Here is a 16,430-nt window from a genome sequence, read left to right as displayed (position 1 = left end):
CCCCCCCCCCCCCCCCCCCCCCCCCCCCCCAGCCCTTCTAGAGAACCCGACCGGAAAAGTGGCTGGAAAGTCCATCTGAGTCTGCTATCATTGGGCTGTTGTTTTTTAAGCCTACTTACGGGAACACTGAAGGAAATACCGGTTTTTATTCAAGTGCTATCACTGAGAAAAAGAAATTGTAGGTAGGTGAAGCCATGACATGGTTAAGGTCACAACTGAGGCAATTATAATATGGGCGAGTACAACTGCCTGGCGTAAGCTGAAGTGTGCTAGTCTCAAGCCTACAAATGTGTCTTCAGGCCAAAGTCTGTCTTCATTTGGTTATACCTGGAAGCTCTTCTACCTGAAACCGACTTTCTTTTTTTTTTAACGTTTATTTATTTTTGGGACAGAGAGAGACAGAGCATGAACAGGGCAGGGGCAGAGAGAGAGGAAGACACAGAATCGGAAGCAGGCTCCAGGCTCTGAGCCGTTAGCCCAGAGCCCGACGCGGGGCTCGAACTCCCGGACCGTGAGATCGTGACCTGAGCTGAAGTCGGACGCCCAACCGACTGAGCCACCCAGGCGCCCCCTGAAACCGACTTTTGATTAGAAAGTTACACGTTGTCAGGGCCCCTGTTTTTGAAGTCAGTGATGCCCCAGCAACCAGAAAGCCACTCAAGCGAACAGTGCCTACCTGGTACTTACTAGGGGTTGGCACTGTGTGTGATGGTTTCTGGGGGTGCTTCCATTTACTGTCCCTAAGAACCCATGTGGTCCTTACTGTCTCCTTTCATAAATAAGAAATGGAAGCTCAGAAAGTGGAAACGGCTTGCTTTAAGCCTCCAAGCTACTAAGTGACGGAGCTAGGATTCCATCCTGGGTCTGACTCTAAAACCCAGCCTAACCATTCTCTACTCTGCTTTTGTTATGTTACTCCTCAATCATACACTTTTATTCTTCAAGTACTGATCCGGATGGAAGCCTATTAAAGAAGGGCATGGCTACTTGTCTCTAATGTTCAAAAGCCAGTCTACTTCCAACTTGGTCCCAAAGACAGGAGTGGTGACGTGGCTAGGAAGAGAGAGAACCCGACAAAGGTTCTTATCCCTGGTGGGGTCATTTGAGTTATCTGAAGAAAGCTATGGATTGTCTTCCCACATCTGCCCACCATTTTGCACACGTTTCAGCTTCTTGGATGCCTGGCTAGGAACTTGAGGCCAAATTCAACTATAGTCCATTTGTACAAAGGCTAGGATTACCCGGAGAGCCCATTCTGGGGCCCACTTGGTGTTCAAACATAGCCGGGAGTATGTGTAAGCAATGCTAGGCCCAGCAGCCACACTTCCCTGTCAGAGATCCAAAATTAGGGGTCTTCTGAAGTAGAGGTCAGCCTAGCCCAGTCAGAAGCAAAACTTCAGGCTATCCCGCTAGTCACTCGTGCCCTAAGAATAGCCCCACAAGGCAAATGGATCCAGACAAGATCTAACTCATTGCTTTCCCAAGATGATTTCAGTGGACGGCTCTTACCGCTGCTGTATGCCCACTGCCCTAATAGATACTTAGCTCATTTGTCCTCATTCTTAGATTTTACAATGTATTATTCACGTTGAAATCATCTGAGGAAACACAGGACAAGATTTTCAGCTTGGATAGGATCTCAGCACATTTCACATAAAGCCTCCACGTTAAAGATGAGCAAACTGAAGTCCACAGTGATTGAGTAATTACGTGCAAGATCACATGGGCCAGCGGCAGAAATGGAATCAGACCCTCAAAAGAAAAATGCCTAAAAGCAAGCAGCAATAATCAAGACATTACACAATATGAGGAGATTTTTTTTTTTAAGCGTATAATTATTTTAATTTTGGAATGTGCCAGATTCTAGCACGTAGGAAAAAACAACAAAACAAAACTCCTAGACTACTCCACTAGGTCAGCCTGCCCCCTGGGCCTCCAATCTCCTGATCCAGCCCAGCAGCCTTCCCGGAGGTCTTTGTCCTGAAGAATGCAGCTCTGCCGGAAAAGCCTACTCACTCCTCACCCGTGGGCTGTTCTCAACTCCGGGAGCTGCCAGCCTCGCCTACAACAAAGAAGGCGTATAAACACAGACACACCAGAAAGAGCTAAGGGAACAAGAGAGGAAGGCAGGGAGAAAAAGAGCCCCGGAGAAAGGAAGCCCTGAGAAGCCGGCGGCACTGGTGGGGCCTGGACAGTCTCATTTGGGCTCCGTGTCATGTCTTCATTTTCTCTCTTCATTTCAGTAAGGGGAACTATGCTTCCAGCTGAGATACGATCTGCCAAGTAAAAATCTTCAAATTCTTTTCCCAGAGTCACTAGGTTGCCTTGTTGAAAATCAGTTTGTGTTCCTCTGTAACAACTACTAGGTAAACAGTTAAGATCTTAGGGTTTCCTGTGAGGCTCTAGCCATGTTCTTCTGCCTAAGGTGGGAAGGTCCACAACACAAAGCCAGATTTCAAACGTCACTAGTTTCAAGCAGCCTCATCAACGAATGGACCCATGCGAGAACTGGTATGTTTTAGAGCAAAGGAGGGTAAGGTTAAATGTTTTTTAACAAAATTCACATGATTGAATTCTCTGTTTCAAACACTGGGTCTTAGCTTACATTGTCATCTAAATCTTCTCTTCTTTCATATCCAGACAATAATCACACAATATGCATAGTTATACAATAAAGCCCAAAGCAGGGTATTTTTCAACGCCACAACAATGCTGTGTGGAGGCTGCTGGGATGGCCATACCCAAACCAAAGAGCTGCTTTCTCACTAATGACATGGCTTTGGGAGAACATGGAAATCGCCTCTACTTCTCAAACAAATAAATACACCTTTCATTCCTCAATCCAGGGGCAATTCAAATTAAAAAGAGATTCTTTTGTTGCTACCCTCACTTCTGTCAAACGTTAGAATGCACCAGGAAAGTGACAACAGGGGTGCCTGGGTGGCTCAGTCGGTTGAGCGTCCGACTTCGGCTCAGGTCATGATCTCACAGTCTGTGGGTTCGAGCCCCGTGTCGGGCTCTGTGCTGACAGCTCGGAGCCTGGAGCCTGCTTCAGATTCTGTGTCTCCCTCGCTCTCATGCCGCTCATGCTCTGTCTCTCTCTGTCTCAAAAATAAATAAAACATTAAGAAAGTGACGACATTTCTGCTTGATTCCTTTATCTGTGACTAAAGAAAGCTGGGGTCCTTTCGGACAAACTAGGAATATAGAAATGAAGTAGGCCTGCTGTCTGGAAAATGGGAACACGTGTCATGACCGCTGTGGTCCTGCGGAAAACACTGTCAGTAGTTGAAAGGAAACATCGTCTCCCCAGGACAGAAGTGTGCATCAGTGTAGCACTGGCGGTCTACTTCTAAAATCTCTCCTGGGCAGATAGGGAGAGGCAGGGCACCCAGGAAGCTCGGGAACATTCCCGTGCAGAGACGGCAGGAGATAGTAGTCCCCCTCACCTGTTTGACCAGCACGTTCTTCATGACAACCATCGGGGACAGTGCAGGGAAGGCACTGCCTGCAGTCTTGGAGTTCTGCCTTGGCCTGTCTTCCCGGCCCCAGCCTAAGGCGCTCAGCATGTCCTCGGATTCCATCTGCTCTGCCGAGCTCAAACATTCTGAGCTCCCATCTGGTGGGCAGAAGAGTGGTCAGTTCACTTAGGATCTAGGTGAGGGGCTCTTAAGCAGACCTTCAAAGGAGTCAACAGACTTCTTGAAATGGAATAGAACATTTGTGATAGAAGTTTTTGTGAGTTTTTCTGAATGGGTCTTTAGCTTTCATTGTATTCTCAATGGAATCCCTCCTATCCCCAAAGATTAAGAATCCCTGCCCTAGGACAGCAGGCTTCCTTTCTAACTCTGTTACAGACCACAGCTTGCATCAGTTAGGGTGTATGTGAAAGTAACCATCACCACCACAGGAGAAATGGGTTGAAGGCTTCAGAGTGAGAGCATTACCTTCAAGAATCTGTTGCTGAAAAGGGGAACGGAGTACATGCGTGACCTGGGGCAGGATTAAGACCTTTAGAGGCTCTGGGCACCACAAAATAGAGTTACGATAATAAAAACAAAATGAACCTGTAAACCTCCAAACTTACATCCATGCTGAAATGTAAACAGCTCCATCCTAAGTTTTCTAATTGTACACTTCTGGGTAAGCTCATCAGAGCTGAAATTTGAAATGTGTCTTTGTTACCCACCTCCACCCAGTTAAGCACCTCTCTTGTGGGTGTCCTAAATGCATGCTGAGTGTGCCTCCTAGGGACCCTGCACAACTGGTGATAGACACTGCTCTCTACGGTAAAGAAGATAAGGCTGCCCTACGGGAAATCCATACAAAAAAGACTTAATTAGCTACCTGCTAGAGTAAACCAAGAGATTGCTATAACCCTGCTAGTGAGGAGTCTGGGAATACACTAAATGCTCATCAAGAATCTCAGAGTAATTTGGATGAGGCAGGACCGAAATGTGACTATAATTTAAGTGTGTGTAACTGTCAACACTTGCATTTAATCAGAATCTCTCGTGATGCTTTTTAGAATTTACAGATGTCGGGGTCCTCCCCTCAATCTGCTGAACTGATTTATCTGGTGCCCAGGAAGTGGATTTTCACAAAGCACAAGTAATCCAAACGTGTGCCTCTAGTTAAGAACCATGGCCAGAAACAAAGGACCTCAGAAGCAAAATGCATACCTAGTGGATGGATCTTGGTTTCTAAATGTCACAGGTGAGTTCAATTCAAGTGTTTGGCAGTAAAAAGTACAAGATGAGCCTGGACGTCTTATTGTCCCCAAAAGCAAGGAAGTGTTCAAACATAAATGCGGTCAAGTCAAAAAGACACAGGAACTATCAAGAAGGAGCTTCCACTGGCCAAACTTGGGACAATTTGAGTATCAAAAAGAACAATCATATAGGATTGACAGACTGAATTACAAAAGAATTCCATGTATCCATAGCGATACTCAAAAAGGAGGACAAACTCTTCTTTACAGAAGAGTGTCAGCTAATAAAATGTACAAGGAACGATAAAATCAGATCACACTTTTTAAGCCACAAATGTAGTAACTGATTCAGCTAAGGATAATCAGTGGTGGTTGCAAAAACCCCTGGTCAAGAGTTTTGGGGAAACAGGAGAGTCACACAGTCTCCAAGTATCATCTCATAAATTACGTTCTAATTACAAAGAGAAAACGATACTTTTACGATAGAGAAATCTGGTACAGGCTTACACACTACCTTAAACAAGTGATCAGCCAGGGCTTCATCAAGAATAAGACAAATTTAGGAGTCTCATCATGTGTTGTGATGGGAAGGATGTAACATCAAAAATGTAGTACTCTGGGGGCGCCTGGGTGGCTCGGTCGGTTAAGCGGCCGACTTCGGCTCAGGTCACGATCTCACAGTCCGTGAGTTGGAGCCCCGCGTCGGGCTCTGTGCTGACCGCTCAGAGCCTGGAGCCTGTTTCAGATTCTGTGTCTCCCTCTCTCTCTGACCCTCCCCCGTTCATGCTCTGTCTCTCTCTGTCTCAAAAATAAATAAACATTAGGGGCGCCTGGGTGGCGCAGTCGGTTAAGCGTCCGACTTCAGCCAGGTCACGATCTCGCGGTCCGTGAGTTCGAGCCCCGCGTCAGGCTCTGGGCTGATGGCTCAGAGCCTGGAGCCTGTGTCCGATTCTGTGTCTCCCTCTCTCTCTGCCCCTCCCCCGTTCATGCTCTGTCTCTCTCTGTCCCCAAAAAAATAAATTAAAAAAAAAAGTTGAAAAGAAAAAAAAAATTAAAATAAATAAATAAATAAATAAATAAACATTAAAAAAAAAAAATGTACTCTGGTAAAAAGGAAATGTTTATCCTGATTCAAATAATGGGGAAAACACCAGAAAAATCCAGAGAGTGAGACATTCTACAAAACAACAGGCTATCTCATTAAAAAATGTCCCTGTCATTGTAGCGCCTGGGTGACTCAGTTGGTTGAGTCCGACTTTGGCTCAGGGTATGATTTCACAGTTTATGGGTTTGAGCCCCGTGTCAGGCTCTGCACTGAGAGCCTGCTTGGGATTCTCTCACTCCCTCTCTCTCTGCCCCTCCCCTGCTCATGTTCTCTCTCAAATAAATAAAATAAACTTGAAAAAAATATCACTGTGATTAAAAAAGAAAACAAAGGAAAGAAGGGAAGGGAAAAAAAGGCAAGGCAAGATGAGAAAGCTGTTCTAGACTACGTAAGACTAAAAAGGACACCTAAATGAAATGCCCAATCCTCAACTGCATCCTGGATCCAAAACCAACAAATACACAAAAAGACAAACAAAGGACATTATTGAGACAATGGGGAAAATCTGAATATGGACTATAGCTCATTAATAACTACATCAAGGTGAAAATTCTCGGTTACGACAATGATACTATAATTATACAGAAGGTTATTCTTTTTGGAGATTTGTACTTAAGTAGTTACGGACAAAGGGTCAAGTGTTTGCGACTTACTTTCAAATAGTTCGGTACATAAATACATTTTTTACACATACACGTTTAGATTATATTATATATATATTTGTGTGTGTGTATAAAGAGGTGTGCTTGTGTATAGAGAGAGCAATGTGGCAAAATGATATCACTCAGTGGATCTGAATGAAAGCCATTTGTGACATTCACTCACTTTTGTGTAGATTTGAAGTTTTTCAAAATACAAAGTGGGGGAAATAACTAAAATGGGAATAATTAAATATGGAAAAGTAATTACAATGGGAAAAACTACCTTGGTTTTACAAATCACATCACACTCCCAGGTAAACTGGAACAATAACTCCTTGAACTAACTCACTGGCACCTGGCCCAGGAGTGGCCGGAGGCATCCACTGGGGCCATTTTCGGGGGCATAATGAGTTAGATTATTTTTAATATCATCTTGTGTCTGAACAACTCAATGCTTCTGAAAGCACTTCTACATAGACAATAAGGAAACTATCAGAAAAACTATGCCCCAGACTTTGGGACATACTACCGAACAACCGGCCTGACAAGGCTGAGGTTGTCGAACGGTATCCTGAAATGTCAACATATTGGGAATAATAGGTGATAGGATTATGGAGAATGTTTCGTTTCTTCTTTGCATGTTCCTAAATTTTTAAGCTTCCTCAATGAGCACGCATTACCTTCACAGTAAGAAAAAAGGACGAAAAACAAACACGATAATAAAAGTAAGAGGTATTAGGCCTACGATGTTTCCCAAACCAGTCTGATCACAGAAATCACCAGAAACACTTGTAAAACAATAAAATAAAATCCACCTTTCCTGAAGGCCCTCCCCCAGACCCTTGCTATCACAATCTCCAGGAGAGGGGTCTGGTGATCAGTATTTTCTTTTTTTTTTCTTCTCTCACAGCCCCGAGAAAATGAACCCTGTCCACCAGGAACCATGATCTTGGACTTCTCCCCTCCAGAACTGTGAGACAATAAATTTGTTTTCTGAGCCGCCCAATTTATGACACTCTGTTGTGGCGGTCCTAGCAAACTCATACATTATCCTAACCAACAGAAGTCTGGCTGGAGTAACCTCAGCTTAATCCAGGACAATATTCTTACCATCCAGATAACAGAATTACACACATTTCCAGGAGCCCACCCAAACTTCCACCATAAGCTTAGCCCATTCCCTGATCAGCAGCTTTGGCTAAAGCTCAGTATGTATGGAATGCCAAAGCAATGGAACCTTCTGACTGTCCTATGGAAGTACAACTTTATCACACAGCAGCGTGTTAGTCACACCAAATGTAGGTTTATTTTAGTCCCCACACAGAATATTTGCATTCCAGTGTCGCAACTGTGAGCATCCCAGCCAAAGTGTATTCCCCATCACTGACTACTCCTAATCAATCACTGAGTGAATAAATGATAAATGAGGTGGATTTGGCTGACACTGACCTAAAGAATTTCACCAGAGCTTTCCAGAATACTGGGCAATGGTGTCGAAAGGTAGGGCCTCTGGAAACACATGTCCCTGGATTCAAATCCAGCTCTACCACTGACCAGTTGCATGATCCTGGAAATTATGTAATCTTTCTATGCCTCAGTTTCCTCATCTGTAAAATGGGGAACATAATACTTTCTCACAGGATAGTTATTATGATTTATTGTACGTGAACTGTGATCTATGCAGCGATGGGCTGCAGCTGGTTCTTATCAGCTCATAAGGACTGGTGGTATACATCTTTTCTAGTTCCCCAAATCCTCCCATCCCCATATTCAGTAACATCTTATTAGTAGCCTGAAATTAATTGGTCCTGGTGAGAGTATACACATCATGGAAACTGGCAAACATTATTCATCAGGGCCAGCCATTGGTTATATAGAACTTCTATGGTAAATTCTATATAAATGTTAACGTCATTATCATTACTCAGGAGGTACACCGATTCCCTTGTGAGTCTGAGAAGGCATGCTGCTAATTAAATAAATAACACTGATGAAATTCCTTCAGCAATTGATTACCTCAGGGGAATCAGTATATACCTGGATGGTGGTGACTGGTATTTTTAACAAGAACCTCAGATGAGCCTTGTGATGAGTCAAGCTTGGGAAACAATGCTGAGAGAGAAGAAAAACCCAAAGGGCTATAAGCTGGCCCTCCCTTCACTGGACTGTCCCTATTCTAGTCCTTCGATCGGCTGGTGCTCTGTTCCTCTCTGAGCAACTGTCTATTTATAATTCTCGTGCAGCATGCCTACAGGCAGAAAACACACCCCTCTAGGGATGAGAGAGTTCTAATTTTCCTAACAGCTGCATTTCTCACTATAAATTAATAAATCAACAAGATGGATTGATAAGTCTCTGTGAAGCTGGATAACATAAATCTTCCTCTCCGGGAGGGCTCTGCTCTCAGGATTCTGCTGACCCAGCCAGAATCCCCTGGCTTCATCTCTCTGCATCCTCTGGACCAAAAATGTTGCCCCAAGAGCCGTATTCAAGTCACTGAAACACTCAAATGTGGAAACAGAAGTGCCGGGCACAAAATTAAATGATTCACTGCATATGCAGCTAGCCCTTTCAGATAAGGTTTGAAACAAACTAATGAGGAAAACCGTTCTACTTTCTTGTCTCTAGTAGATTCTCAAGTTTGGAACTGAGGCTCTCCAAGCCCAAATACAAACGCACAGGTACTGGCGGGGATGGGTTGTGGCGGGGAAATGTTTTTAAACACGGCAAATTACTTTCTTAGTAAAAACAGCTGTCTTAAATCACATACTCCTGTTTCGTTTGCTACATGGAGACAGCATGCAGCAGTACTTTTTTTCCAGCAAGGTAGCTGTTCCTATGAAAAAGGAGCTCAGACAACAGAATTACCAGTATTTAAATATTTTTTCCCCACTAACTTTGCAATGGCTGGAAATGTAAGGTTTAAAGTTGAGAGTCTGCACTGGAAAAAAATGTCAGATCATTCCTTCAGAACTAACCCCAGTGACTCTGCTGGGTAAGTGGCCCACCATGTGGCACCAGAATTACCATTTTAAGAGATCAGAGACTTATTTATCTTGTACATGAAAGCTTCCCACCTTTATCACACAAATGAGTTCTAGGGAGGGCGTTTTTCAGGCAAATCATTCATCACAATGTGGAAGGAATAAGGTATTTTTAACCTGAAAATCCAGAGTCCTTATCTGACTCAGCAGCTGCCATGCCGTGCTGACGAGCCACTTTCTTCATCTCTGTGCCTTTGCCCAGTTTGGCCGAGAGTCTTCTGGGGCTCTCTCTGGGTGGGTTTTTCCTCTCCATGTTTTACCGGGCTAGAAGTGGATTCATCAAGTCCTGTCTTTCATCTGGATTGCCCTGTGAGACACAACAATTACATAAGAAGACACTGCCTGGAGAGCTGAAACAGGTGATCCAAACGGTGAGGAAAGGAAGGGCAAAGAACACTGGCCTCGCCCACTTCCTCTGAATTTTCCCAGAGGTCTCAGCTTACAAAGGCTTCAAGTTTGCTAAACACTAGACCGGTTTCCACCCAAAAAGAAGGTTCACTGTCCTCTCCTGCCCTCAAATTCCATTACGAATTCAGGGCACACAAACCACACTCAGTGGAAGCTTTGTAAACTGCAAACAAAGGCACACTTGATTAGGCTTTTTGGAAGGGGCAACTCCCCCTGCTCCCTGAGGGAGTGAGGAGAGGTAATGCCCACCTCGGACAAGGCTTGCTTTCCCAGCGTGCACTGGCGGGCTCTGGGCTGCCACCTCCCGTAACACAGTTGCTCCAATGAACCTTTCACTTCTTTGGGTGAGGTACTAAACAGAGTAAACACAGCTCCTCATACAAGCTACATACAAGAACTTTTCTGCACGAAAGTAATATCATATATAACTGTGCTTCGAGTCTACACAAGTCCACACACGACATTATTGCTGTTAATGTCCTCCTCGGTTGCTATTCCATTTTACAGAGAAGGAAGGTGAGGCTCAGCTAAGTTATACTCAGTCGTTTAGAAATACTTATCAGGTGCCCACTATGAAGCAGGCATTGGGCTAGGACCAGTACAAAGTGAATAGAACAGACATGGTCTCTGCCTTCCTGGAGCTTGCAGTCTAAATAGCCAGCCAGACATTAATCAACCAATCCCACAATTACTTAATTACTATTTGATAACAGCTATGAAAGGGAGGGGCTGACAGTCTGAGGGGACTGGGCAAAAGAAGGCTTTCCTGAGGAAGTGACATGTAGCCCAGGATCTGGAGAAGCCAGGGAAAGGGGGCTGGGTGGGGTGTAGAAGTGAGAAGGCCCTAAAGGTGCAAAGAGTCTGACACATTCAAAGAGTTGAGAGGCCAGGGAGGCCAGAGCACAGTGAATGGGGGGGGGGGGCGGGGGAGGGTTGAAGGCCATGCACTTGTGCCTCGAGGGATTGGTGAGGGCCAGACAGGCAGTGCCTTATGACCCATGATCAGGTCAGCATCTTAAAAGCATTTTGGATGCTGAACTGAGATTCAAGTGGAGAGAGGCAAGAGAGGCGCTGAGGTCATTCGGATACTGCCCCGGTAGCCAGGTGGATTAAAGTGGTGGCAATGGAAATGGAGAGAAGCGAACAGACCGGAGACGTATGCAGGAGGAGGAAGACTTGGGGCTTGGTGACTGCATGTTGGGGGTGTAGATGGTGGTACCACTTCCCAAGCTAAGCAGCCCAAGAAGAGCACAAAAGAGATTGGGTGGGGTGGCTAGGCTGTTCCAGTCTTGGTCACATAGAGTAGTGGCTGTGGGCCATCCAGGTGGAGATGCTGGGTGGGCTGTCACACGCACAAGTAGGAGCCCCGAAAAGCTGAAGAAGCCTACACTTGCCCCACTGACACACAACTGGTCCACAGCAGACCTAGAACTTGGCTAACAGTGCAAAGAATGAGACAAACGAGCCCTTCAAAGGTCTGGCAGAGGCTGGGAACATTCCAGATATTTTAACAAGGCCGCCCGAGTCCCCACAGAATGGCAGGGGTGAGGATGGCATGAGAGGAATACACAAAGGATACTTCAGGGATAAAGAGAATGGGGAAAACGACAATAACAATGAAAACTGGGGAGGTGCTATGGTCTGAATGTTTGTGTCCCCCCAGAATTCCTATGTTGCAACTCTGACCCCCAAAGAGGATGGTATTAGGAGGCAGGGCCTTTGGGAGGTGCTTACATCATGAAGGTGGACACTCACGAATGGGATTATAAAGGAGGCTCCGGAGAGATCCCTTTCCCCTTCCACCACATGAGGACAGTGAAACAGACTGTGACCCGGAAGAGGGCCCTCACTTGAGTGTGCCGGCACCCTGATCTTGGACTTTGAGCCTCTAGAACTGTGAGAAACACGTCTTTGTTGTTTAAAGGGTACCCAGTCTGTGGTATTTCGTTACTGCAGCATGAAAGAGATGGAAACAATGCCTGGTGAAGTTTTAATTCACAGTCCATTTGCCCTTCTGAGTGGAGAGAGACACAAGCTCCATGCCAAAGGGCACCGTATCTGGAATACCCTGAAACGCCAGGCCTGAACGCTTCTCTAGCAGAGGATCTAGTGAAGAAACAGAGGAGCGATTCAGGATAAAAATTAAAAACAAAGGTATTTACAAGCATCCTTGAGCAACCCTCTTGCTCATACTTTTGCATACAGAGTGGACTGAAGGGAACACATCTGAATGAGACTAAATTTTATTTAAAAAAATTGTTTTTAAGTTTATGTATTTATTTTTGAAAGAAAGAGACTCTGAGAGGCAGAGAGAGAGAGAGAATCCCAAGCAAGCTCTATGCTGTCAGCTCAGAGCCCAGTGAAGGGGTAGATCTCACGAACCCTGAGATTGTGACCTGAACCAAAATCAAGAGTCAGTACTCTTAATCGACTGAGCCATCCAGGCGCCCCTGAATGAGGCTGAATTTTAAACACAACTACAAGTAAAAATTATTTTGTACCATAGCTAACTCATGTAAGGGGACTGGCTTCCCCATTCAACCCATGTCAAACCAAGCACTCTTCCACAGGTCCCAAGTTAAGTCCTATGAACGTAAAAGATAAACAATGCCCCCCCCCCCCCCATCTCGCATAGCACCATCTTGCAAAGCAATGTCTCTACTGGGTGGCTATGAAATTTGACAGCATGAATAATCCAGTTTAAAAAGTAAACCAAAATGTAAAACTGTATTTCTAATTAAATCAGGATCCTTTTGTATAGAACCCAACAAATGTGCAGTTTCTTTTCCCTGAAATAATACCATCCAAAAGTGAATAGGAAGCTTATTCAAAAGGGAAGTAGATATAGCTTGTGGATGGGCAATCACTTATTCAGGTCTGACTTACTTTCTTACTTATTATTACAGGGCGCACACGAGAGCTGATTAGGAGCAGAAAGAGGGAGAATCCCAAGCAGGTTCCGTGCCCAGTGCAGAGCCCAATTTGGGGCCTGGTCCCACGACCAGGAGACCATGACTGAGCCACCCAGGTGACCCCAGGTATTTTAGATAAAGCATCCCAATTTAGTCTACAATCCTTTTGACAATGAAAAATGTCTTGCTACTATTATTAAAGTGTAGCCAATACAGCTACAGAAGATACACAGGAGGGGCACCTGGGTGGCTCAGTAGGTTAAGTGTCTGACTTCGGCTCAGGTCATGATCTCCCGATTCTTTAGTTCGAACCCCGCATTGGGCTCTGTGCTGACAGCTTAGAGACTGGAGCCTACTTTGGATTCTGTGTCTCTCTCTCTCTGTTCCTCCCCTGCTCATGCTCTGTCTCTCTCTCAAAAATAAACATTAAAAAAAAAAGATACATAGGAATTTTCTGGCTCATTGGAAATGTGCAGGACAATACTAATTGTGGAATCAAAACACAAATGCTGAAATAGGTTAAAAGAGAACAGATGCAAAAATACTAAGTCTTAGAGAATAAGTGGTCGTTGGAAATAACGCATAATCCACTTTAGAATAGCAAATTGAGGGGTGCCGGGGTGGCTCAGTTGGTTAAGCATCCAACTCTTGATCTCAGCTCAGGTCATGATCTCATGGTCTGTGAGATCAAGCCCCGAGTTGGGCTCAGCGCTGACAGCATTAAGACTGCTTGGGTTTCTCTCTCCCCGCCCCCCCACCCTTCTCCAGTTTGTGCACACGTGTGCACTTTGCTCTCTCTCTCAAAATAAATAAATAAACTTAAAAAAACAAAAAGAATAGCCATCGACTACTTTGGATGTGAAAGTGACTAAAAGTATGAAAGCTTCTGCCCTAAGTAATGTTCTTTTTAAGCAACAGAAAGCCTTAGGGTCTTAGGAAAGTTCAAGCGGGATGGACGATCAAAGGTTACATCATCCCACCTTGACCTCTCTTCTCTGCGAGGAAACGTACTCCCTTCCTGAGAGTGGCACCAGGGACATCAATTAGCCAGTGAACAACAGACCCACTCATACACAGCACCACGAGGCCCTCGGCAGGAGAGAAGCACACAGAGTGATGGCATTTACTACCGCTGTTGTCAAACCCAGGGCCACGCAAATGGCAGTCTGAAAACCTTAAGATTCTTTTCCTCCTCAATATTATTTTACCACAAAGTCAGATGCTCATAAGCTGACTAGCAGTCAAAAATAGGTTACTAAGCCCTTACCCACCATGCCGTCCCCTGCTTCCTGGCACTGACTGGAAACCACTAATGCTGCTTTACAAACATCTGAGATCCTCACGTGCCGGACTCCAACTTAAGTTCCCCGGATTGTCAGAATCGACCCTAATCGAACCTTTGGTAACTGCGTATGTAATATATTATCCAAATAGTTCCCAGACAGAATAGTACACATAAAACTCATAAGGGAAAGTGAATCGATAAAATACATAAGTTGATATAAATAGGTATAAAATAAAACTCTAACTAAAGTGCACCATAGCACTTCTATTTTTATACTTCTTACATTGGAGTCTAGTTATTTGTCTCCTCAACCTCGAGTTGTTTTTTTTCATCTTTGCAACTTCAGCCCCCCCCCCATTAATGTGTGAGGTACTCAACAGAATAAAACATTCCAACAAATCTTCTATCCTGCTGAGTCTTGCGGACAGCCTAGCAGCTTAGCTGTCACTGAAATACCTGAACAGCTTGAATGAAGGTCAAGACTGTGCATCTCCAAACACCGTGGTCACCTCAAGACCTACCTTCCAGACCCGACTTCCTTATTCTAAGGTGAAGCCTTAGGAATAAATCCACCCACCAAATTAAAAGGTTGTCTAATCCACAAACAATCTTTATGGCGATTTAGGCTTATGATAAAAAGGAGACCCAATGTTTACAAGGATTTGAAATGCTGCTCTCGGGTCTTTCCTTTTATAGACACCTGGCAACTTTCCCAAGAGCTCAAGTTCCCTTTAAAATGTGTCACGTGCATAGCATGCGTGCATGGACAGAGGTGTGAGGTGAAAGCCCAGAGGCTTAAATACAAAAAAGGACAAGGCCATAGAAAACCAAGACCTTACCACCCCCAAAATCATGAGTAATCCCAGTTAGAATTATAAATACATTACTAGCTTTTCTTTTGAGGTTTGTTTTCTTTTGGTCTCCAAAGATACCATTCTGGGGAAATGTCTATGTGTTTTAACAGGGGGCTGTGGGGGACCGACCCATCTACCTAAAACCTAAACCTCGAATATTCATTTTCCCCTTGGCATCCATTTCCATTCTCCAACTTGGCTGCAAATTTATGTCAAAGATCCTGAACCCCAATTCCATATGTCCTCTGTTTGGAACCAGATATGGCTCACTCCATCTCCTCCTTCAAAGAGATGAGATTAGAGAATTTCTCCAAATCCCCTGCTTCCAGAAGGGTTCACAGTAACAGTGCCCACCTCCCCATTCGCACCAGCCCACGCTGCATCTGTGCCAGACAGCAGGAGCACCCTCCAGGCATCCAACAGCCTGCCAGCTCAGCAGGGCAGAACTGGGCAGACCCTAGGACTGTGCTGTGACTGGCATACCACCAGGCTCCCAGGGCAAACGCCCAGGCAATGCATACTGCCAGGACTTGGGCAATAACACGGAGTCTGGCTGCGGCCTGTGCCCTGGGCCTGGATCAGCGCTCCCCGAAACCCACCCACTAACTTCTTACTTGGCAACACCCACCTTCTCCTCTACCTCCCTACCCCCTGGCACCATACCTGGCGAGCTGGCCACCCAGGGGAAATAACCAGCCAAGTGGGTGACAGCACACCTGCGTCCCGGGCCCAGGACCGGGCACTGTGTCCACCCCCAAACTGGAGGCCCAGGACTCTCACCGGCTCACCAGCCTCGCGCCCACTCACCTGCCCATTCCCTGCCCCTCTGCTCACAGCTCTGCAGGCCTGCAGGCTCTCCGCCCGCTGCCCGGACTCTCAGCAGGGTTAGACGGGGGCCCACCCTTCCTGAGTGCGTACCCAACTCGTTCCCCACACAAACCCTCTCCCCACACACAGCCTCTAGGCACCTGCGATCCCCTCTCCCACGCAGCTTCGCCCCTCGCAGCAAAAGCACCAACTATAAGCGGAACAGCCGCACCGCCTCCCGCTCCCACCATTTGGCCCTCCAGTCCCCTGAAAGTCCGGGTGCTCTCTCTTGCCTACGTCGCTCTCCTTCTCTCTCTCCTACTCCTGCCTCCTCTCCCCACGCTCCCCGCGCAAACCCTCTGCCCCCGAGCCCAGCCCTCCCTCTCTCACCTAGGGCCGAGGTCGCCTCTCCACGACCGGACCCGCGGGTCAGGTGGCGCATGCGCGAGTCCGGCCCCGCGGCTCCATGACAACCCCGTCGTCGCCCAGTCTCAAGCTACCCCTCCACCTCCCGCCCATTTCTCCTCCCCGCGCCTCCTCGGCTGAATTCTCCAGCCACGTGACTCGGCTCGGAGGACCCGGCACCATGGAGACTGTCGGCGGTACTCCTAGAAGGGCCCTCCGCCGGAAGGCGAGGCCAACACCCCTCTCCGAGGGCCGCGG

At 46.1% G+C, this 16,430-nt stretch overlaps 1 protein-coding gene across 6 annotated transcripts in view; it reads right to left on the bottom strand.

The window, feature by feature from the left end:
• The window catches only part of CIPC (CLOCK interacting pacemaker), a 20,145-nt gene extending 3,856 nt beyond the window's left edge, over positions 1-16,289 (bottom strand). The window contains exons 1-3 of one of the 6 annotated variants that reach the window (XM_040477826.1): positions 16,158-16,289; positions 9,619-9,808; positions 3,450-3,619 (exon numbers count right to left, since the gene is read on the bottom strand). In XM_040477826.1, coding sequence (XP_040333760.1) covers positions 3,450-3,619; positions 9,619-9,754 — 306 coding nt within the window. In that variant the 5' untranslated portion in view covers positions 9,755-9,808; positions 16,158-16,289. The other 5 variants (XM_040477829.1, XM_040477827.1, XM_040477828.1 and 2 more) reach the window with 5 other exon arrangements.
• Between the last annotated feature and the right edge of the window lie 141 nt (positions 16,290-16,430).

The sequence above is a fragment of the Herpailurus yagouaroundi genome, unplaced genomic scaffold, assembly GCF_014898765.1.
Source record: "Herpailurus yagouaroundi ecotype Mexico unplaced genomic scaffold, PumYag 141, whole genome shotgun sequence".
NCBI lineage: Eukaryota > Metazoa > Chordata > Mammalia > Carnivora > Felidae > Herpailurus > Herpailurus yagouaroundi.
This window is presented reverse-complemented; position numbering and strand designations above follow the sequence as displayed.